The following is a 23,879-nucleotide window of genomic DNA, read 5'->3' on the forward strand; positions in this document are numbered from 1 at the left end:
TATTTCTTTTCTCCCCTCCACTCATACCTCCCCCCTTTCCCTTCTTCCCTCCTTTTTCTTTCTTCCCCCTTCCCTTCCTTTCTCTCCCTTCTTTTTATGTTTCTTTCTTTACTTCCTTCCTTCCTCCCTTCCCCTCATACACATCTCACCTTTCTTTCCCAGTGACATCACAGAGAGCCAAATCACCTACCTAGCAGCAGCCTTTGTGACAGATGGACTGACTAAGAGACAGATGGACAGACAGACATACTTTCACACGCGCACACACACATCGCAAAACTACCAATATACATTTTTTGCATATTCAGTAGTACAAAATCTTGAATATTGAAATAGTGTTCAGGTTCAGAACATTTGCTAGAGACAGCTTCAACCATATGAAATACTCCAAAAGATGGTGGTGCCTCTAACAACACTCAAGGCTCTTTTCACAACTGGAGTGAGGATAAGGGGATACAAAATCAGGAGAACATTGGCTATATAGTGTCTTGACTTATATTCAACTGTTCCTACCTGAGTACCTAAGCAGGCAACCATCATATGCGTAAGAAGTTTAGCTGCAAACATGGAAGATCTGGTACAGAAAAGGTGTGAAAAAATAGCCAATATGAAACCTGTTTAAACAAAAAGAAGAAGAAAAAATTCTGCTGACATTGTTATTGGGTACTAGGCCAGATTAAAAAACTACAACTATGTTGGTAAATAAAAAAGAACCTCCATTCTTCAACCATGTGTCAGGTGGACCATTTCACAAATCTCTTTTCAAATTTCTTATATTAGCCCAAATTTCTTACATTAAATTTCTTTAGGCCAATTTCTTATATTGACCTAAAAGTGAAAGGAGCATAACCAAGAGCTAATGGAATCTTCTTCTGGTCGACACTTTACGAGAGTGGCCAATAGGATGAGCCAATTTTGGAATTAAAGCCTAGGGTTTTTTTTTTTTTTTTTTGGATAACTCCTTTAATGTTCAACTAAAACCCAGAGGAGATTCATTGCACCATCGATATGAGAGTCACCAGCAGCTGCTGAGCATAACATTTGTTTTACCCATTTTTGGCTTGAAAGTTTCACTTCCCTTTGAATTATTATTAAATTACAATTTGTTTAGGCCTGGAGCCAGACACCCACACAAGTTTCGATGGCCCAAGAGAGATTTTCTATTGTATGTGTCAGTCCTCCTTAAGAGATAACATATCTCTCTTGAAGCCCAGTTTACTATATGGCAGAGTATTCAAGAATCTAGAATTAAAAGTGGTGGAATGTACTGAAGTTCAAAAGCCCAGTGGGGTTTCCTTAAGGAGGTCTTTGTACCCCATCCTACATTCCTTATTTACAAAATAAATTTAATTAATTCAATAAGAAAAAATCCCATGTTATTGTCTGCTTAAAATCAACACACTATTCAATGATGCAAAAATAATGTTGAAACTGACCAGAAATGCAGATGAAACCAGATGAGAAGAAAGCTTCATTGTAGGAAGACAAACTGTCTGTCTGTGCATAGGCTGCATAAATAGACATGTGTGAACAAGAGCATTCCACATAATCTGAAGAATCATCCATCACTTTACAGAACTGACTGTCAGACAACCAGCTACATGGGAAACAAAGGTCAACAATGTTAATTCATTAGTCTTTAGACTAGAGATCAATTATCATTATGAAAACATGAACAAAACAGGAAGCATATGAATTGTGACCATATGAAATGCTTAATCAGATGCCAAACATAGTTTTCAAACTCTACCAATATGAGAGCTCACACAAACATTATAATTGTCATGGGAATTGTTTGTCAAGATGATCGATAGCTACAAACTTTACAATTTAACCAGCTTGATGCTAAAATTCAGTGGCAATGGAGAACAGATTCTGCTGGCAGATCTGATCCTTACATCTTGGTGACACTACCAGAGAGAAACAACCTCTATTCTCCACTCTCCTCCATAGAGTTAAACCAAAGCCTAACAGATTAATATAAGTCAATGAGATCAATTCACATTTTCCATTAAGCCTTGAGTAGGAAGCTTCGATTTTTCAGTGTGCCATCATGGTTGTTATACCATTTTTATGTCTGAAACCTGGCACACTATCTCTTGGTTTCCAGGCAGGAATCTAAGAGCGAGCACACACAGAGAAATTGAAAGTTTGACTTTTGAATGGGTATTTTGCATTGCTAGCCTGCCTTCCAATCTTTGCCTACTTCACCTTTTTGGCATCACAATAATATATTCCCTGGTCTCAGCAAATGGAAACCATATGGCATGTACTTATAGGACACTGATATTAATTTTAATAATCTATTCTGACATACTGGGCATTCTGTGAAAGTCCTTATACATTAGGTGACAAGAAGTTAATGCTTCCAAATCAGGTTCCAGCTCAGGTTCAGCTGTGTCTACCTACATTATCATCTCATTTTGACAGTTGTCATTTTAGGCTGGTGGCAATCATAATTTAAGTAGCCTAAGAGCTACAAAATACTAAAAATGTTTTCTACAGGACCTACAGGTCCTCTGACAATATTATGACACATATCTAAAAAGTAAGTGTTGTTCAGATGACCCTAGAATGACTGTTCAATAGGTAACAAGCTTAAAAGAACATAAAAACAAATTCCTCAGCACTGATACTACCAGGCCTGATACATTGTTTTTCTGCCCTTAATTGGTAATCTCTATCCTCATTTATCCTACCTCGAATCCCCCCTTTTATTACAGCACTTTTAACTACCTCAACAGGCTTTAATCGTGTATTCTTTGGACCACTGCCCAGCCTTATATTTTAACTTGCTGTACTGTTCTTATTCGGCGGTTTTATTTACCATTATATTATTGTTATAATGTTGGTTTAATATGTGAAATGATAAATATCAATTATGTTTGTTTTATCGTGAATGTATTTTTACTTTGTTTATTATGGAATTTGGGCTTGCTCCATGTTAGCCACCCTGAGTCCCTGCGGGGAGATGGAGGTGGGATATAAAAATAAAGTTGTTGTTGTTGTTGTTGTTGTTGTTGTTAGTTTCCCAAATAGTTGTTCCCTCAGTCAAATCAATAGGAGGAAGAGGGAAATGATGAGCTGATATTGGGATGTGTAAAAGAATAGATAAAAAATCACTTTCTGGTCAATCTAAAATATTACAGCTTTTATAATGTTTTATTTATTTTATATTTTATAAATTTATTTGTATTTATTATCCCATGTTTCTTCCAGCACAAGGTTCAAGGCAGCTTACCATAAGTTAAAACAAATACAAATGGTACATAAATATTTAGCTTATAAGATTTTTTTCATGTGATTAAATGTGTTTGATATGTTTATTTATGTTTTAATTTTGTTATTCTTTGGTCAGTCTTATATAGTTTTAGGTTGTCTTACTGTATTTGATTTATTTTATACTTGCTTGTGTTGGCATTGAATGTTAGCCAATTTGTTACATCATTACTGGAAACCGCCCTGAGTCCCCTGGGGAGATAGGGAGGGTTATAAAAATTATTATTATTATTATTATTATTATTATTATTATTATTATTATTATTATTATTATTAAAAACCTTATAGAACAGAAAATGTAATCAATAACACTGGACTGTTTGTCTGTTAAAGAAACCACCCCTTTCAGGTCAGAGCAGAGGGAAAGGAAAGGGACAAAGTGGGATTGGCTGTGGCTACATGAAGCGGCCCTCTGTTATGTGACTAGAAAATAAGAGGAGAGAAGTGGATTGATTGTAGCTGTGTGACGTATGTAAGAGGAGGCAGAAGGGAAGAAATAAAGAAAAAGAAAGAAAAGAAGGGGGAAGAAAGAAAGAGGAGGGAGGGGTGGAAGATAAAGGTAAGGGGAAAAGGTATGAAGAGAGGGGAGGGAAAAGAAAAAGGGAAGAAAAAAGAAAGGGAGGGAAGAGAGAAAAAGAAGGAAAGAGAAAGGAAGGGAAAGGTAAGAAAGAAAGAAGTGGGGAGGGGTATGAAGGAAAGCAAAAGAAGAGAAAGAAATAAGGGCACCTTCCACACAGCCATATAACCCAGAATATAAAGGCAGATAATCCCCTATATCTGCTTTGAACTAGATTATCTGGCTGCATACTGCCATATAATCCAGTTCAATGTGGATTTTATACAGCTGTGTGGAAGGGGGCAGAGAGAAGCAGAAGCTGTATGAGCGAAATGGAGGAAGGAAAGCAGGAGCCACAAAGAGAGTTTGCACACTGTTGCCAGAATGTTGCTATGCGACATTGTGAAATAGGCCTTCTTAGAGCTGGAGAAGGGAGAAAGCAGGCAGGTATTTGTCCCAATGAAACATGGACAGCATCAAATGCATACGGCAGTTATAATATAATTTTAGAGAACAGCAGAATAACCCAAACAGCATTATCTTATTACATACCAAACCCCTAATAGATACACAATTTAAAATTGCCTACAGGGATTTCAGAAATATATGTCTCCGCGTCCTACAAATGTCAACTGTGTGTTGACATATTCTTAAAGGTTTTTTGTTTGTTTGTCTCAGAATTGTTTTTTATTAACGATAGTATTATCGAAGTTATGCATTATTAACCATTAATATTAATTGTTAATGTATGCATATTTTCCTTTTAAAACAGTCCCAAAAAACGCTACGCATTGGCCTACTTTTAGAATAAATGCCACCTTTTAACAGTTAAGTCTGACAGTCTTTCTTTCTTTAACAGTAAATATTTTTTAAAAGGTAAATAGATCCACAATGCTTTTGTGTAAAGATCATACACATATAGAATTCCTGCATATACATGCACTCATTTTATGTATCTACAATAACTTAAAAAATATACCTTTCAGCAACCTGATTCCACAGGAGACATAAAGATTTATGAGGAACAATTTGGTTGCCTTTAGAGTAAATTCTGTAGGTGATCTCATTGTTGTCTTTCAACAAAAGTGGACTTCGATCTTTCAGACTTGCTGAAAAAATCTGAAACACACATACATTTTCCTTTTAAAATTATTAACATGGTTATCATTTGTAAACCAAGTTATTTTCAAGGTTTCAAACTTATTTCCTTCAGATAAGTGTTACCCAAGGCAATTTAATTAGAAAGTGTGAGGATAAGGACTTCATAATGCATGGTGTGCTCTACCACTGACAACTGGCCCTTTCTCTACTTTTGAATGCAGACCCAACTCCAGGTCTGTGTCAGTCAGAAAAACAAAAAGATTTGAATCTATGGCTCAGAAGCCATGTTTAAATATTTGAAAGAATGTTCTATTGAGGAGGAGGAAAGCTTGCTTTCTGCTGCTCTTGAGACTAGGAGGTGGAGCAATGGATTCTAACTGCAGGGAAAATAAATTCCATCCAAATATTAGAAAGGACTTCCTGATGGTAAGAGCTGTTTGAGTGTGGAACATGCTGCCTCAGAATGTGGTGGAGTCTCCTTCTCTAGAGATTTTTAAGCAGACCCTAGATGACCATCTATCGGAGGTGCATTCACTGTGTGTTCCTGCAAGGCAAGGGGTTGGACTGGATGGCCCATGGGGCCTCTTCCAACTCTATGATTCCTAATGGAAGGCATGGGTTCAGTGTTCATAACATTTTAACTGATTTCAACTCAAACCATATATATACAAATGTACTCTCAGAATAATGTTTATTGAAGATATGAAGTACATATCTGACTCTAAAAATTACACACACACACACACACACACACTTGCCCTTTCTTTTAAGATACTGCTAGTACCCATTTACATACCAAGATAACCTTCTGGGAAGAAAAAAAAATCAATCCTATGCATCATATCTAGGAGTTACTGAAAAAAAATGTTTAAAACATTAATGGTAATGAGTGCAAATGCAGTATTGTTAACTGTTGGATTGGAGTCTAAGATGGCACCAGCATGATAGGATGCATTTAGCTAAGATCCGATATCTTCATTGTTTTTATTTTTATAACTGTTGTGTCATGGGCATCTCATATTGCTCATCTTCACCCAGTGAAGTTTTGAAATTACTAAAATTACTTTCGTCAACACAACACTGTTCCAAACCCATGCCAAAATTGCCGACAGATCTAAATTTTTAGAATCAAAAGTTTTTCCCACTGTCCCTCAACTTCCAGATGTCTGGCTCAATGCTTACAAAGGCCTCTGTTCCAGAGCTGCAGAGGATATTACATTAGGTCAGCTAAGCCAATGGACTTCAGTGGACCAATGATGTTTAAACTTTGTATCAGACTGCTTTATGATGTTATTTGCTTTAGTAACATTGGTTCATTGTGACATCATCACTGGTTTGAGCAGCCAAAGACACTGAGTTTAGGTAAGAGAGAGAACTGAGGTAAAGGAGGGCAGAGAAGGATCTTATAAGGTTTCTGTTGTGACTGCGCCTTCGGGGATTATGGTTGATGGTCATGGGATTCGAAGAGGAAGAAAAAACCCTCGTGATGAGGGTTCACTGGAGGAGTTGCGCAGGAAGCGACTTAGAGAGCTATATGGGGGATCTTCTGAGGAAGATTCAGATGGGGAGTTTGGGGAAATGGATGCTGAAGAACAGGTGGTGGCTGGGGAAGTGGGCACTGAATGGGCACAGCCACCGGAGATGTCTGGAGATTTGGGGCCTATGGATACTTCTGAACCTGGGGTTTCTGCAGGAGCTGATCCCACTTGGGATGCTTGGAGAAGGGAGGATGGTTCTTTAAGTGTTCATGGGGCTAAGTGTGGGCAGGATGATTGGGACTCAGACGAATTGCTATGTACTCCGGATCCACGAGCTCTAGCTGTGTGGAATTCGGACTCTGAGTAGATTTGGGAAACCTGGTGTTTGGGTGTGAGTGTTTGGTCACCCAGGAGGAAGGGGAATAAAATGGGAATGTTTGGCCATTGCACTTTGCGTGTGGCAAGGTGTTGCTGAGGCGCCATTGGGATCTCTGTGTTTCCGTGAAGACTGGACTTGGACTGTGATTCGGATGTAAGTTATCTGGGACTGCTCTGCAGCAGAGGGATGGAACTGTGTGGGTTTCCTTGGACTGCATTCTGATTACTCTTTCTAGCTGCTGATACCATCTGGCTTGGCTCTCGCTGTGTCTTATCGTGGACCTGGTTTGGATGACTGCACCCTCTTCGGACTTTGGATTGAATTTGACCTGGCTTCTGTCTATGCTCTCTGACTGACGACTACTCCCGGCTTCTGAATACTGGTTTGCCTTTCGGAATTTGCTGCTGCCTCCCGACCTGACCTTGGATTCTCCTGACGACGGCTATTCATCATCCCTTTGAAGCTTCGGCTTTATCTGCACCGTGGAAGCAGTTTACTGCTCTTCTAGTTTGTTTGTTTTCAAGCCAGTTTGCTGTTTTTCTTTTGGGAACTGTCCCTTTAACTCCGCAGAGCCGGCTGTCTGTTTGCAGAAACGGTTTGAAGCCAAAAGAGGCTTTTGCACTTTCTGTTATACTCTGCAGCTTTTGGAAGGTTTCAAGCCTTCGTTTATTTTGCATATTTTCTTGCAGTCAACTCTATTTGTTTCTCCAAAGCTGAATTGAAGCGTCTTTAGTTTTTATTGAATGCCAGCATGGGAAAATAGCGTGGCTTGTTTTTGAGTTATTTTTGTCTAAACTACTCTTGAAACACTGATAAGTGAAGTGTTTCAAGGATACTTTCTGTGTTTATGTTATTTTTGGCTTATCTTTGGAATAAACTCTGTTTTGTTTGTTAACTGGCGTCTGACTCTTGACAGTTTCATTTCAAGAACATGATTCAGCAATATTCATGTTCCACCATACTGACAAAGGTCTTAACTGGTACTCTAATAACCAGTTTGTTTACCAACTATGGACCAATATGACTAGTACATTTTGTGGCTAATTCATATAGTTGATGCTGTGAATGGCTGCTTTAGAGTTCATTGAAGTTATGAAGGCGCAACAGTATTTTCTCTATCCTCCTATAGATTAATCTGGTTGATAGTCCAGAAGCTCCATAATTTATGAACCTTTTAAAAATGCAACATATAATGCCTAAATTTGAAAGAAGGCAGCAATTCATCCTAGATTAGCAGCAAAACTAAGGTGGTATGGATTGAATTAATGTGTGTATGTAGGAGGATGCCAATCAAAATGCTATGTTATGTAATGCAAGCTTTATGTTTTCTAAATTATAAGCAGGATATTGGCACAAAATACACATTTCAAAACCATACCTTATTTTTGAGAGCAGTTCCTTTCTCACCCATTATAAACCACTGCTGGCTACTGTACTCAGTGACTTGAATGAAACTACAATTCTCATCTTTAGGATCAGATGAGGCAGAAACTTCCAACAAGTGTTCAGGTATTTTAAGAAAATCACCATCTTTCCCATCAAACCTGTGCCCATTGATTTGCTGTGGATACCAATGATGGGCCATGATTACAATGTAAGGACAATAGTCAAGGATGGTTTTGCCCCTGTTAAAATAAAAGAAACAATAGATTCAAGAAATGGAACAGCCACCTACTTACTACTTCAGAAAGAAAACATGGGCAATAGGTACTCAAGCATGGCTTGACATCTACATTGCCTCCATGATTGTTAACTATAATGTGACCAACATGAAATTATTATAAATTGAAAATACCAATTAAATCTTCAGGCATTAATGAAAATGGTTTTTTAACATGCAATAGAATAATGATTCCAGAATTCCTCAAAGCAATACAATTTTTAGATAAAAAATTCTTTTCAAATATTGTTCAATTTCTAGTATGCTATTTCTAGTGTGTTTGCTACATTCATTTTACTAATTATCATTATACAATGTAAGCTATAGTTAGCCTGTAGCGTATATATACACAGGTCGATAGCTGGGACTTCAATGTTTACCTCATTCTCTTGATATGTTCTTGGTATGTTTTGTTTATAGAAAGCCTCTTACCTTTCCCCTGGGGTTCCACATATTTCCCCAACAGGAAGTGAAAAGGCAAATTTTTCAGTAACATCAGCAAGAAAGCTGTACCCTCGAGTGTCCTTGCGTTTGGGATTAATAAGTGCACAGAGGATATCATACAAGAGATTTCGGCTTTTATCAGTGAGTGGTTGTTTTTCTCCTTCAGATATTATCTTGGTGATCCAAAAAAGTGGGGAAAGAGAAAATTATTCAGTGTACACAAGTGACAATCATACCTGTCTTTCATACTGAAACTATTTATAACAATGAGGATCTTGAATGAGAAAGTAAACTAATATCCTTAGTTTTAATTGACCTTTTTCACATAAAGAGGCATGTCCAATATCAAAAGCATCAAGTGAACTCTACCCATAAAAGATTTAATCGTTGCGAATATGCTGGGTTTTGTAATGCCACAGGAATTATCATTGCTAGAACAGACTAAGGGCCCATATACATGGGCCAAACAAGTCAGAATGAGGGTGGACGCCATGGCATCCATATGCCACATGGGTTCATTCGCCCTAACGCCTTCCAAGGCCACTTAATGCAGCTTTGTCTGTTTAAAAAAGTTTCAGAGCTCACCTGCAGCTATTCACATGGACATTCTGCTTTCTCTGCACTTACCTTTCCCCTCTTGTTTTTTGCTTAGCAGTGCCCACATGGTGGGAAATTTCTGGTGGCCATCATTCATTGCATCCACCAATACTGGTCGAAGCAACAGAGTAATCAGAGAAGGAAATGAAGGGGGGGGGGTCTCCTTTTATCCCTCTCCTCCCTCACATCTTTCTGTCCAGCACCAATGGATGTGATTAACAATAATCACAGATAGTTTCAAGCTCAGTGGTCATCACTAAGCTAAGGACAAGAGAGGGAAGGTATCCATTTCAGCACCGCTGGGCCATGCAGTCTTCATCCAGCTTCTGAGACAGCTTGGTGCTGTACAATTTGGATACCCACCAGCCACCAAGTTTTCTCAGTAGACGGCCATGCAAACTTTGACAGCGCTGATCCCGAGTATCTTCACTCCAGATCAGCACCGATATATGTGGCTCATGTAGATGTATTTTATGTTAATTACCTATCTGAACACAATGAAATGGACAGATTAGTTAAGCTAATTGGGCCCATTCACACTAGACAATTATAGGGCTATTATTCCATCATATGAAATCCCGAGGTTTGTTAGTTTGGTGAGACACTGGTGTGCTCTGTCTGAGAATTAAAATTCCCCTCCCTAAATTGTCAATCTCAAGATTATATAATTGAACTATGGCAGTTACAGTGTAATAACGGTGCTATAATTCTGTAGTGTTAATACAGACATTTAAATAAAAAGGGCAGTAAACCTAGAGTTTCTCAGAACTTTGCCAGCTATCAATGATCAGGCTTATACTTGATTTTATATGGGAGAACATAACAGAAAACAATGTAGCACAAGAGACTTAGCAGTGACAGACCAAGTTCATATACACTACAGAATGAATGATATTAGTTCCTGGGGTGGGGAAACTATGGAGAAACAACATATGGAGTTTGTTTCCAAAAGGTACCAAATTCATAAAAATTGGAAAATGAATTATAGGTGGCAGCACATTGTTGGCTAGGAGTAAAATATTATGTAAAGTTCAAAACTATCAAAATATATCAAATCACTTTGGTACCAGTCTTGGAAAATCACATTTTGTCGCAAAATATACATATCCTCAGCATGTTTTTTCAGTTCCTATAGATTTGTTCAGATACTTTTGGTACCTTTTGGAAACAAACTCCACTTTATGTTTAACATAGTAATGGCTATTTATATGTTTATAAATTCTCTTTATAGAATAAAAACCATACTTTTAGCAAGTACTCATAGCTGCTGTCTATCATTCTGTTCAGTCAAGATCTTCCACAATGAGCAATTGTATCTTCACTCATTCTAAAAAGCCATGAATTGCTTTGCAAAGGATATCTCAAAATTTACCTTATTTATGAATGAATGAATGACTATTTTATTTTGGTCAATGACAAGCATTTACCTTATTTATAATGTGCATCACACCAGCAAGCTGCTCTTCTGTACTTTCTGTGACAACTTTGATGTTTAAATACTGGAGGACTCTGTTCAAAATATCCTCATCAAGGGGCTGGTACAACTGATCAGCTAGACCCCAGACAGCTTGGGAATTTGAATCAGACACAATGGTGATATTGGCAGTTCCATAGATATCATCAACTCTGGCACCCCCAGTAGCACTGAATAGTAAAACTTGAAAGCATTTAGGAAACGGATTTAAAGATCCAGTTCTGGGAGTGAGTGTTATATCGATAACAGCAGTTCTCTGTCCAGGTTCAAAGGACAATGTCCCTTCAGAATGGATAAAATCTTGGCCAGAAATGGCTGGTGAAATGATTATGCGACCAACAGTTTCAGGCCTCAACAGTTCCTGAAAATGAACAACATGGACCTAAAATAAATTTGTTTCAAATTACAATAGTTAAAAAATCTATCTTGATAGCTTTTTATCCTATCCTCAAGTAAAAATTGACCAGGGTAGCAATATAAGCAGGGTAACATAATGAATGCAAATACAAACAATATCATAGAGATTTCTCAAAATATGATAAAAACATTAGAAAAAAGAAAGGGGAAATAATGTGAGTCTTTGTCCAATGCCAAAAGTGACAAATATCCTAAATCTTTCCTAGGAAGAACACCTAGAGGGGTCTCTGAGAGGGGTCTCTTTCCAGCTTTACCTCATTCATGATCACTTATGTGGGTGGTTTGTAAGTATGGTAGGAAGGTAAGCAAGTACGGTTGGAAATGTTGTGTATCAAAAGGTTCCTTCCATTAGACAACTAGGATGCAAGATAAATTCTATGTTCATTAAGTATGGGCTCCAAGTGTTTCTGCATTATGCAGCTTGGACACCTAATACATAGAGCTGCTCTTGGGAGAAGACAATATCAGGATATATATCTGATAGGCATTTCCAAGCTTATAGAGATTGGTTTGGCTTTGGGGTGTTATACCCAGAGGCGGTCCAACCATAAGGCAAAATAGGCATTTTCCTGTGGCGCCATCGTCCCGGGGGCACCATCGTCCTAGGAGGAGGGCACCACTCTCCACCTCCTTCTCTTTCGGGCCTTCCAGCGGCCGCGCTGGGCCTTCTGGCCAGCGCAGACCCACCTTCGCACCACGCAAGCCCACCTTTGGGGCCTTCAGAGATTGTGAGGTCTGTAGGAACTTGGAAGCTAGGTATGTGGGGTTTATATATCTGTAGAAGGTCCAGGGTGGGAGAAAGAACTTTTCTTTGAAGCAGGTGTGAATGTTGTAATTAATCACCTTGATTAGCATTTAATGGCCCTGTGGCTTCAAGGCCTGGCTTCTTCTTGCCTGGGAGAATCTTTTTTTGGGAGGAGTTAGCTGTCCCTGATTGTTTACTGTCTGGATTTCTTCTGTTTTCAGAGTGTTGTTCTTTATTTATTGTCCTGATTTTAGAGGGGTTTTTTTTAGTACTGAGGGCTATCTGGGTTATCTAAGTCCACACTGCCCTATATCCCTGTTTAATGTTTAGTGCTAAATTTGCAAATATAGTAATTCCTACATAACATTACCATGTATTGAACTGCTTTTTCTATTGATTTGTTGTAAAACATGATGTTTTGGTGCTTAATTTTTAAAATCATAACGTAATTTGATGTTTTATAGGCTTTTCCTTTATACTTCCTTATTATCCAACATTTTCGCTTATCCAACGCTTTTATTTTTCAGTGATTGGTTGGGGGGGGGGCGCCAAAATTCTGTTCGCCTACACTTGAAAAATACCTAGGACCAGCTCTGGTTATACCAAAACCTTACCAAACTTTAGGGCAACTGTCATCACAGCTATGTATGCAGATTAATGACATTCACTTGCTGGCCAACCGGGATCTAGTTTAATCTACTTTAATTTCATAAACATGTCCTGATTGTTACTAATGAAGTAATATGGTTATTTACCCTATCAGACGTGTTAGAGAAGAAAATCACTGCCTTTCTCAGTTCATGGAACACTTGCCCCTCCGTTTTCTTCACCTTGATTTGAATGACTCATTAATGTGAGAAGGAAGGATGCAGATAACTACATTTTAAAAATAAGTTAACATTTTTTTCATAGAAACAAAATATGTTAAGCTATGGGAATGGGATAAGGATCACGATGTTAACCTCCAAATTCTTTCTGCCTCCCACTTGACTTCCTTTCCCTAATTGCTTTCACACTTTGGCACAATGCCATGCATGACTAAGACTATGGAGATTATGAGGTGTATGTGTTACAAGAGACCTAGCAAACACCTTTTTCTGATTTTCAATGGTTGATTCTCAGGTTATAGTAGATAATGTCCCTTTCCCTAACACAAATGCAAAAGTTCATGGTGCTGTCTCACAGAAATAAGTGATGAATAATAGAATAAACACATTTTTAGAAAACACACAGAGGAACAAGTTTCTTCTCAAGAAAATGTTAGAAAATGATCCAAGGATAAAACAACATAACCATTACATTATGTGAAAGAAGCATTGTAAATACCAATCACTGAGAAAGAAAGAAAAACATCCATTCTCTAAAGTCCTAGACAGCTCAACAATATGAAAATATAAAGGAAGGAAAACGGCAACAGGCTTTGAAGAACCCTAAGATATCAATACATACAGACATGCACACACATTTAATTCACAGAGTTACCCATTTGACTGATTTTCCATGATGGAAGAAAATGGGGAACAGGCGGGGAGGGAAGAGTTCAGAACAAGCTAAAGCTATTTGATTGGCATGAACTCTGAATATAAGCACAGTCTACACTGCTACAGTTTGTTGCAAGTCCTGCTTAGATCTACTAATGATGTTAACAACTAGACTACTGAAAAAAAGCAAAGGAAGTATCAGCACCCTCAAAGGAGCTCCAAAGTTTGCAGGAGTAAAAGGAAATAGCGATAAAGCAGGAGGTAGGACACCCACACACCAAGGATGGAAATAATATTAAAATGGCTGACAAACAGTAAAACAACATGTTTTTGAGGGTTGTAAAACTAAAATGAGAAGAATCCAGGACTGATGGCTCTCTTTGCAATTTGGAGTTGTTCTACACAACATTTACACTTTTGTCACATACACTTTTGCAAAAACCAGCATTTTTTGTACAGGAGGCAGTACTTTCTACATAGAAAATAAAATTTTAAGGGAGAATTGTGCATTTTCAAAAACTTCACATTTTGAGTCTTGCTCTGCACAAAATTTTCAAATTCTTTCTTGGATATAAAACAACATGTTTTATGTAGGAAGAAGTAATTTCTGTGGCAGAAAATAAGATTTCTGTTAAAAAAAAGTTGTGCAAAGTTTGCACAGAATAAGAAACTGTGAAGACTTTCTTACAGTGGGAAGAACATTACTAAAATACTTATTGCTTCAATGAATAGTTCAATGAAGTCTAAGCAGACTCAGTGACCATAGACTGCTAAGTATTTGTTGTGGAGGAGGGATGGGACATAGTTTCTAGAAAAAGGACATAACACACTCCATGCTGAAAAAGTATTGCTACAGGCTATGGTTTATCTAACTTAGAATTATCCATTCTGGGTGACAGTAATATAGTTTATCAAAGCAAAAGTTGGACTTCTAACTATTAGAGAACTGGCATGCCTTTACATGGGTCTGTATGGTTGATGAAGTAAGGAGACAGCAGCTCTTCCTGGAGGTTAATGGTGAAGAAGAGCCCCATAAACAGATTTAACCCTGCTTGTAGGAAGAATAGATATAGGGAGGATTGGTGTTAAAATGATACAATGATTTTTGAATCAAATGTTGGCTATAGCAAGAGTGAGGCACCATTTTATCTCTATATCAGTTAGCAAAATGTTTTGAGACTGCACACCCATTTCCTTGCTTACAGAACTCAAGTAGCAGCAATACAAGTATGTGGAGGGTTGGGTCAGCATAATACATACATGTTCTGAGCTTGGAAATATTACCACTCTTGGAATTCTCAAACCTGAATGACTAGTACCTGGGAGCAGGACTGTGAGGTGACTTGCAGAATTAAAACTAAGTGTGGTTTGAAGAGGGCCACAGAATTCATAGTATTGGGGGAGATGGTTCACAGGATGAGTGATGAGAGCAACACAACTGTGGTGGTGAAGAGAGGAGTGGTCATGTGTTCACTTGATAGATAACTGGGATGCATGGTTACCTCTTTGAACAGATGGAGGGAAGAAGAAAAAGAAGAAGGGGAGGGGGAGGAGGAGAAGTCATTGTTGAAGTTGTTGTTTAATAGTGATCCATAAAGGAACAAAGACTTTGTGATTGTGTGTCTGTGTGGGGGTGTCTTCCTTATGAGTGATTTGAAGTGATCTTTCCATCTGGGGAAATGCATTTTTATATACATATTAGCGTAGGTACCCGGCAATGCCCAGGTAATTTGTAACACTATTTATTTGAAAAATAAATTTCATGGATAAATAGTGGATTTCATGAATAGTCCCATTAAGAAGATGCATAAGGATGTGAGTGGACTACAACTCACATCATGACAGGTTAACCCTGTCAAACTTCACCATTACTTAAAGTTGGCCATGTTGGGTATGCGTGACAAGTGTGATGCAGATCCGTCATTGGTGGAGTTCATGGTGCTCTCCAGCTGTGTGGTGAACTACAACTCCCACCATGGGGTCAGTTCCCCCAAATCCCTCCAGTATGTTCTGTTGGTCATGGGGAGGGGGCAGTCTGTGTACCAAGTTTATTTTGGATCTGGCATTGGTGGGGTTGAGAGTGCTCTCTGGCTTCAGGGTGAAATACTGGGTCAGTCCCCCAAACCTCTCCAGTATGTTCTGTTGATCATGGGGGTTCTGTGTTCCAAGTTTGGTCCATACCCGTTGTTAGTGGGAACTACAATGCTCTCTGAAAGTTAGGGTCATCTTGAAAAATACATACAAACATACATACAAACAAACATTGACTTTTTATTTTATATAGATAGACAGACAGACATAGAAGATATCTATATATATAAAAGAGTGATAGAATCGCGGCACTGAGCAAAGCAACTAAACTACGGGGCCCCCAACCTCGACATTGGACAACACAACCCATCATCCACGCCTTAAGGTTGAAACAACACAAAATCACTTCACGCACCTCCACATGGAGAGAACCCACAACGCACCATCGGTAGCCATGTCGGGAGGGAAACAGAAAGTATAATGGCCGGCCGGCAACAGGGAAGGCAGGCAATGGGAAAAAGCTGTCCCCTGGGTCCTAGCGCCCACCCATCATCCGAATCATTTATCTCCACTCCAACCTTCTACAATATCCAACCCATTTTAATACTCTATATTTTAAATATATGCTATGAACCATGACAATCAACACAATCTCTCTCCTAATATTTTAACAAGCTTAAAATTACAACACCAAATAAAAAACAACACTCTTAAAACATGGGAATGCCAGACACTAAACAATCAGGGCCAGCGAACACCTCCCACGATCTGCCATGCAGGACACAATCCAAGCACTCCCAACAGATGGCCACCCAGCCTCTCAATAATAATAATAATAATAATAATAATAATAATAACAACAACATCATACAATCCTAAGGTTTTCAGAGGCTGACTATTTCTGTGGCCCTTACATTTCACATCTCTTTTTATGTTTGGAACCTTTAGAGTGTTTGCTTATCTTTTTCACATAGAAAGAAGATAGCTGTACACTAAGCGAGGCCTGACTATTTCTGTGGCCCTGACATGTCACATCTCTTTTTATGTTTGAAACCTTTAGAGTGTTTGCTTATCTTTTTCACATAGAAAGAAGATAGCAGTATACTAAGAGAAGCATGACTATTTCTGTGGCCCTTACATGTCACATCTCTTTTTATGTTTGGAACCTTAAAAGCAGGGGTCCCCAAACTAAGGCCCAGGGGCCGGATGCGGCCCTCCAAGGTCATTTACCTGGCCCCCGCCCTCAGTTTTATAATATAATATTTTATATCAGTTTTAATAATATAATATATTGTATATACATATAATATTGATAAAAATACTGTAATGTTATACAATATAATACTATTAATAATACCATATAATAATGTTAATTATATATTATATTTTACATATAATATTACAGTATAGTGCGGATGAAAAGGTCCCAGGTTCAAATCCCGGGAGCAGAGTGAGCGCCCGCTGTTAGCCCCAGCTCCTGCCAACCTAGCAGTTTGAAAACATGCAAATGTGAGTAGATCAATAGGTACTGCTCTGGCGGGAAGGTAACGGCGCTCCATGCAGTCATGCCAGCCACATGACCTTGGAGGTGTCTATGGACAACGCCGGCTCTTCGGCTTAGAAATGGAGATGAGCACCAACCCCCAGAGTCGGTCACGACTGGACTTAACATCAGGGGAAACCTTAACCTTTACCTTATAGTGCCATAGTTCAATATAGTAATATATAATGCTAATATTGTGCTATGCTAATAATATAATATATTGTTTGTACATACAGCTGCTCTGAGTCCCCTTCGGGCTGAGAAAGGTGGGATATAAATGTAGTAAATAAAAGAAGTAAATAAATAAATAAATAATTTTATAGTTAGGCTCACCCAAAGTCTGAAATGACTTGAAGGCACACAACAACAACAATCCTAATTAACTTGACTATCTCATTGGCCAGTAGCAGGCCCACACTTTCCATTGAAATCCTGATAGGTTTATGTTGGTTAAAATTGTTTTCCTTTTTAAATATTGTATTATACTTTAATTGTTATTGTTGTATTGCACTACAAATAAGACATATGCAGTGTGCATAGGAATTTGTTTGGGTTTTTTTTTTTCAAATGATAATTCGGCCCCTCAACAGTCTGAAGGATTGTGGACCGGCCCACTGCTTTAAAAGTTTGAGGACCCCTGCTTTAGAGTGTTTGCTTATCTTTTTCACATAGAAAGAAGATAGCTGTATACTCAGAGAGGCCTGACTATTTCTGTGGCCCTTACATGTCACATCTCTTTTTATGTTTGGAACCTTTAGAGTGTTTGCTTATCTTTTTCACATAGAAAGAAGATAGCTGTATACTCAGAGAGGCCTGACTCTACTGTACATACTAAACATAAAGACAACCATACAACAGACATTCAATACCACCACTAACTCAAATTTCTCACCAACACCACCAGACAACGCCACAGCAACGCGTGGCCGGGCACAGCTAGTAGCTATATAAAAGTCAAAATATGTCTGTATGTAACCACTGCTACTAGGTGATGATCTAGTGGCCCTTTGAGATGTCACTGGATTGGCTGTTGCTAGATGAAAGATTGGCTGTTGCTGGGTGAAGTGCTCCTCTGTGATGTCACTGGGAAAGAAAGGTGAGGTCTATGAAGGAAAGTGAGGAAGGAAGGAAAGGGTCACAAAAAGCCAGGGAAGAAGGAAAGAAAGGAAAAGAGGAAAGTTATCAGGGGAGGGGAGGAGGAAATGGGAAAAGGAAGAAAGCAGGGGGGTGCCAGGCAACACCAGGTATATGCACTATTTTTTAAAAAAAGGCAATTCATTCCTATTGCTCATTACAGTGTTTGGAAAGTGGCTCATTTATGATACTGCATTATTGAAAAAGTAACTTGCTATATTGTTTGATATTTTTCTTTTGTGTGGAGCAGCAGGGATTATAGGATTTACATCAGAATAATAAAATACATGTCAAAATGCTTCTGTAATACCCCTTAAAAGGAATTAGTAGTAGGAACTGCAAACGGTTACTTAATACACCAGTAAAAGAATATCTCTATTATTCACTGTATTAGTTTTGAAAGGCTTCTGAAGTACAAAGCTGTATCTTCAGGGGGCTGTTTCTATGTTCTAGGGCTCAGCTCCCTCCTTTGCTTTTTTCGCTTGAGTAGGTTGTGTTTTAGTCTTGAGAATTTCTATTTCTTTGACATTTGTATTTTTTGACTGCCTATAACCTCCACGGCAGCCATCTGGTGACTAGACAGAGTTTTCACTGGCAGAAATGTTGTGATGATGCTAATGGCAAATTCTCAAAATTCCCACCGAGCCTACTGTTCCTAAAAGTTTGGAAACACCTGATAACAAGGTCAGAAGGTTATTCTATAGAATACTAAATGCTCCACACAGTCACCTAGATAATTTACTTTATTGAGCAGATCTGACCCTAGACCTAGTAAGTTCAAGTCTAACACTTTATTAACAATGCTTCAGTGATTCTCACAAGAGTTTTCATTGTTAATAATGCAAGTGGTAACTTGAAGCTCATTGCTTTCATTTGTAGCAAACTCTGCAATTTCTGAAATAGATCATGATTATTCCCATGAGTGAATAAAAGAGATGAACTTCAGAACATACTTTGATGAGTTCAGAAGAAATTTGTCGAACTTTTAATGAAGGGTTGGTGGAAGCTCTATATTGACACAGTTAACTGCTGTAAATAAATTACACATTTCATATTAAAAGCAAACATCTTTTGCATTTTAGGACTTGAAGGGGGAAAATGAAGACATGAGAGCAGATATATTCATGTATCCGTCCTACCTGAGTCCTGAAGCCAACTGAAGCAGTCAGTGCTGTGCTAGAATCTTTCACTACCTGGAGACGAACTAAAGTGTTCTTCTTGAGTGCCACTGCCAGACGAGACCCAACAGCAAAGTAGATTATACCCCAAAGAGAATCACTTTCTGGGACTACTATGTATGCAAATCTGGCACTGTTGTTTAACATTGCTCCTGCACCAACTTCGTACAGCTCCACAAAAAAAGAGGTCTCAAGTTCAGGCACCTGGAAATTGGAAAGGCTATTTAGAGCACTGTAACAATTCACTCTGAAAGGGAAATGTAACAAAATGCACTTGCAGTTCCATTCCAGGCTGTGGAAGGACTTCCATCCCAAGGAACACTTTGATCGCCCTACACATCTATCCTTTTTTATTCAGACAGGCTTTTGGCAACAAATTAATTACTGAGTGGGAGGGACTCTTACTATGTAGGTGTGCTCACCCTGGTCACAACATTTTCACAACATTATAGCCTGGCTAATACTTCAGGAACTCCTTATAAAAACATTCCACTCAATGAAACTATTTCTTTATAAAGAAGTACTCACATTATCAGGTTTGATTTCAATCGAAATGATGCATTCTGTTTGACCAGCTTTACATGTTGTAACCCCGGTGATTGCTATCAGTTCATTTGCCAAATCTGTGCCATTCTTCTGTAGGACAACATATGTTCTATCAAAGGTAACACGCCACAAAATGTCCACATCTTCGAAAGCCCTATCAATAAAATACATACATTAATAGAGGTAGAGAATAAAAAAGGGTATATCCTCACTTCGGCAGTTCCTTCCCGCATTCTGAATTTAACACTGAATAGTGTGCACTGAAGACATAAAAATACAGTAGAGTTTCACTTATCCAAGCTAAACGGGCCGGCAGAAGCTTGGATAAGTGAATATCTTGGATAATGAGGGATTAAGGAAAAGCCTATTAAACATCGAATTAGGTTATGATATTACAAATTAAGCACCAAAACATCATGTTATACAACAAATTTGACAGAAAATGTAGTTCAATACGCAGTTATGTTATGTTGTAATTACTGTATTTACGAATTTAGCACCAAAATATCACGATATATTGACAACATTGACTACAAAAATGGCTTGAATTATCCAGAAGCTTGGATAAGCGAGGCTTGGATAAGTGAGACTCTACTGTATCTATTTTTAGTGGCATTGCTTCCTAAGGCTGTTTAGATATGCCTCACAGAAACTTATGATATTTTATTTTTACAATTCAGTATAGGTCTTCTGCTCTGTTCTTAAATGATTTCAGAACTGTGGCCTTCTTCTGATGTTTTTTGTCCCCTGTCAAGATTTTAAATGCTACACAGGTTTTAACTTCCCCATATTTGACATGTCAGAATAAAGATGGGCAGGCCTGTAGGTGGTATTCAGACAATTCTGACATGGATAAAGGCAGTGAGTAGCACTAAGGCTGAACACTGTTAATTCCAACAAAAACCCAGGACAAATTGTTGGATATCTACTGAGAAATGCCATCCATTGCAACATGTAGAGAACCACAGAACTCATCCACCATTTCCTTGATTTGGACTACATTTAGAATTATACATTTGCAGGTTTATCTTTGGTGGATTTGGTTATTCATGGATTTGATTAATACGATTCCTTTAGGAATCCTCTATGATCCTAGAGAGGTGCTCTCTTAAGTAAAAAAAAAAGTTTTTAATTCACATTTCCCACTTTTGCAGAGGCCTTGTGTCCCAAACCCCAGCAAATATGAAGGGCTGTCTATATATGTATATGAGAAAAGAGTTAGGGAAAAGTTCCACAACTTCATAAAAACAGAAATTCAATATTTTGAAAAACAAGGATTTATACTTTAACAGCTTGAAAACAGTTGTTCAAATACAGCTTACCAATGTTTTCATCCCAGGATAGTACTTTAGTACGTTCACCTCAAAACATAATTAACTGGATCCTCACTTAGAACCGGGCTAAAGGAAGTTTACCATGGAGACTGTGATCAACAAGTGCAGTATGAACCTTGAGTCCTAACCAACTGCCCATTGCATCTGTATTGAAGTCAGCAGTAAATCAGAAGTGCATGTAAATAGGAAGGAAATTAATTTCACATCTCAGCTATTATGTATATGAGTTAGGTGGAGAAAGTGTTTAATTCTCTCATTTCTACTTGGTTCTGGTACACTGATTTAAATCATCTTCTAAATTTATGAGGCAAGTTTGCCAGATTGCACTAGAGCATATATAAAAAGGAAAGATTTATTATAAAATCAGTTGATCTCCTCTTCTGCACATAGCTGCATCCTTGATTCCAATAACAGCTCATTATTGCATGTGGGGACAGCACGTTTTAGCAGCCATTGCCTGCACCTGTTTCGTTGTCGAGTGACAATGAGCTGCACGTCCCTCTTCTCAGAATCTTCATCCAGCAGGAAGCCATCTTGTGTCTCCCCAGTGAATCCCAGAATCCCATTCTGAAGATCGTTTCCTGAATGACAAAGGGGTCATCTAAAATTATTAAGAAGCAAATTATGACTGCCCATTCATGTGTCATCATACCAAAAATACAGACATACAAAACCAAAGAAGATTGTATTTTATAGACTGAAAAATTGAATTTGGGTGTAATATTTTAACTGGATTTGTTTGATAAGCTACAACAAAAATACTGTATTGCCAACATAGAATTTTTGTCATGATCATCACATTGATTTTATAGGTAAAGCAGCATTTGCTTACTCACTGAACTATCAGTCACAAAACCCAGGATACTATGAAGTGCTGATATCTATAGACCTACAATTTTCCTCCCTATTCAAGATTTCAGAAACTCTATTGACATTGCATCTGATTTAAAAGACACTGTAAGGTTCTCAGAACAAGTGGGAAGGTTATGTTGACTTTGATAAAATGGGAGTTGAAAACATAAGCTACTTTAGACTGTAGCTCAGGAATGGAAAAATCTAGCCTAAAGGTCACATGAGATTCTCTGAATCCATTTTAGGGTTTTCTAGGCTTGTCATCATCCACTTTGTTTTTTCTTTCCTTTTTTGTTTCTTTAAGACAAAAAATCAGGGAGGTATATGGAACCAGTGGTCCAAGATCCCAGGAGCACCAGCACCACAACCAACGGCAGCTTCCTACTCTTACGGTAACTAATTTACTATATCAGTATAACATTTATAGAAAAACAGCAGCAGTATTCTTGTGCTTTGATGTTTCTTCATGTTCTAGGATCTGGGGATCATTTAGGGATAGGATGGGGAGGTCATATATAGCCTACCTTCCCACTACTATCATGTGATATAACCACATTAGTCACATTTCATCTGTTTTCTAAATCAATAAGAAAGCAATACCTTTGATAATTATTGTGGCAAAACCTCCAAATCCATATTCGTCCATTATTTCTGTAATCTGAGCTCCACCCTGAGGGTCAGAGAGGATGACACCAAAATATTCTTGTCCTTCAGGCTCATCATCATCAAGAATTTTGACAGATACTTGACTTTCTCTTTCTCCATCCAGTAATGTTACAGACAGAGCCAATTCCTCAAAATCTTCCCCTTCAATTGCCCAGGTTATGTTAGAAATCCCAGTCACAACCTCAAATGAGAATGTATTTGTTCCACTTTGAGCTTTTATTCTACCAAGGGTTTTAACAGTGACTGAGACATTTCCCACAAATCCATGAGTCCTTCTAATATGTATGAGAACCATGTTGGGTATGCTGTTATTGGCATCTTCTTCAGTGTAAATCACAGCTGGTCCAAGGCTTAAGATTCCATGATGGATATCACTGGCCAATATGGTAATTGAGGAAACACTGAACTCTAGGTTCAAACGTGGATTCCAGATTAGATCAACTTCCACAGATGTTAAATTCACAAAAAACACTTCATCTCCTTCTGAAATGCTGTCATCAGTGATCAAGATTTCAAACACAGCATCAACCTGAAGAGGCTCAAAAATAAGTTCTCCTCCAAGAACTGGTTCAAAGTCTTCTAGCGGTTTGGCACTTCCTGCAATTGTCTGATAGAACACTTTTGTGAGGTTGCTTTGGTAACCAAAAAGTCTTTGTACATGGAATCTGACAGTTTGCTCTTCTTCCCTTACCAACATTTTCCTTGAGCTAGAGGCAAATTGAAAGATCCCTGAAGGCTCGATTTCAGCAATAGTGTGCTCTGAACTATAAATGGAGACAGCAAAAAACAAACAAACAAACAAACAAACATGTTTTTCAGTTTCCTGAAAATCATATTTAATGGCTTTGAGAAACTAAAAGTTCATTATCCAATTTAAAATGCTTGCAGGGGTTTGAACTAAAAAAAATCTACCCATTTTGGGCTGAGAGCAGAGGGATGGGTTATGGCTACATGAAGTGGCCCTTTGTCATGTGACTGGGAAAT

At 38.2% G+C, this 23,879-nt stretch overlaps 1 protein-coding gene and 1 long non-coding RNA gene across 6 annotated transcripts in view; one reads left to right on the forward strand and one right to left on the reverse strand.

Annotated features, from left to right (window-relative positions):
- adgrv1 (adhesion G protein-coupled receptor V1) overlaps window positions 1–23,879 on the reverse strand; it is a 328,646-nt gene that overhangs the window by 147,658 nt on the left and 157,109 nt on the right. For 3 of the 5 annotated variants that reach the window (XR_010003540.1, XM_008103035.3, XM_062972254.1), the window contains exons 74-83: window positions 22,830–23,659; window positions 21,841–21,958; window positions 20,026–20,197; window positions 19,459–19,701; window positions 10,922–11,329; window positions 8,886–9,070; window positions 8,172–8,418; window positions 4,815–4,954; window positions 1,437–1,597; window positions 514–614 (exon numbers count right to left, since the gene is read on the reverse strand). Coding sequence is in view for 3 of the 5 variants with exons in the window: in XM_008103035.3 (XP_008101242.2) it covers window positions 514–614; window positions 1,437–1,597; window positions 4,815–4,954; window positions 8,172–8,418; window positions 8,886–9,070; window positions 10,922–11,329; window positions 19,459–19,701; window positions 20,026–20,197; window positions 21,841–21,958; window positions 22,830–23,659 (2,605 nt within the window). In the remaining 2 variants the exon portion in view is untranslated. Of the gene's footprint in view, window positions 1–513; window positions 615–1,436; window positions 1,598–4,814; window positions 4,955–8,171; window positions 8,419–8,885; window positions 9,071–10,921; window positions 11,330–19,458; window positions 19,702–20,025; window positions 20,198–21,840; window positions 21,979–22,829; window positions 23,660–23,879 lie in introns of those variants that run through there. The other 2 variants (XR_010003541.1, XM_062972255.1) reach the window with 2 other exon arrangements.
- Window positions 6,331–7,688, forward strand: LOC134296711 (uncharacterized). Its single transcript, XR_010003542.1, has 2 exons — window positions 6,331–6,946; window positions 7,029–7,688. It is a non-coding gene; the product is annotated as an uncharacterized LOC134296711 (long non-coding RNA).

The sequence above is a fragment of the Anolis carolinensis genome, chromosome 2, assembly GCF_035594765.1.
Source record: "Anolis carolinensis isolate JA03-04 chromosome 2, rAnoCar3.1.pri, whole genome shotgun sequence".
In the NCBI taxonomy this organism is placed as follows: Eukaryota; Metazoa; Chordata; class Lepidosauria; order Squamata; family Dactyloidae; genus Anolis; species Anolis carolinensis.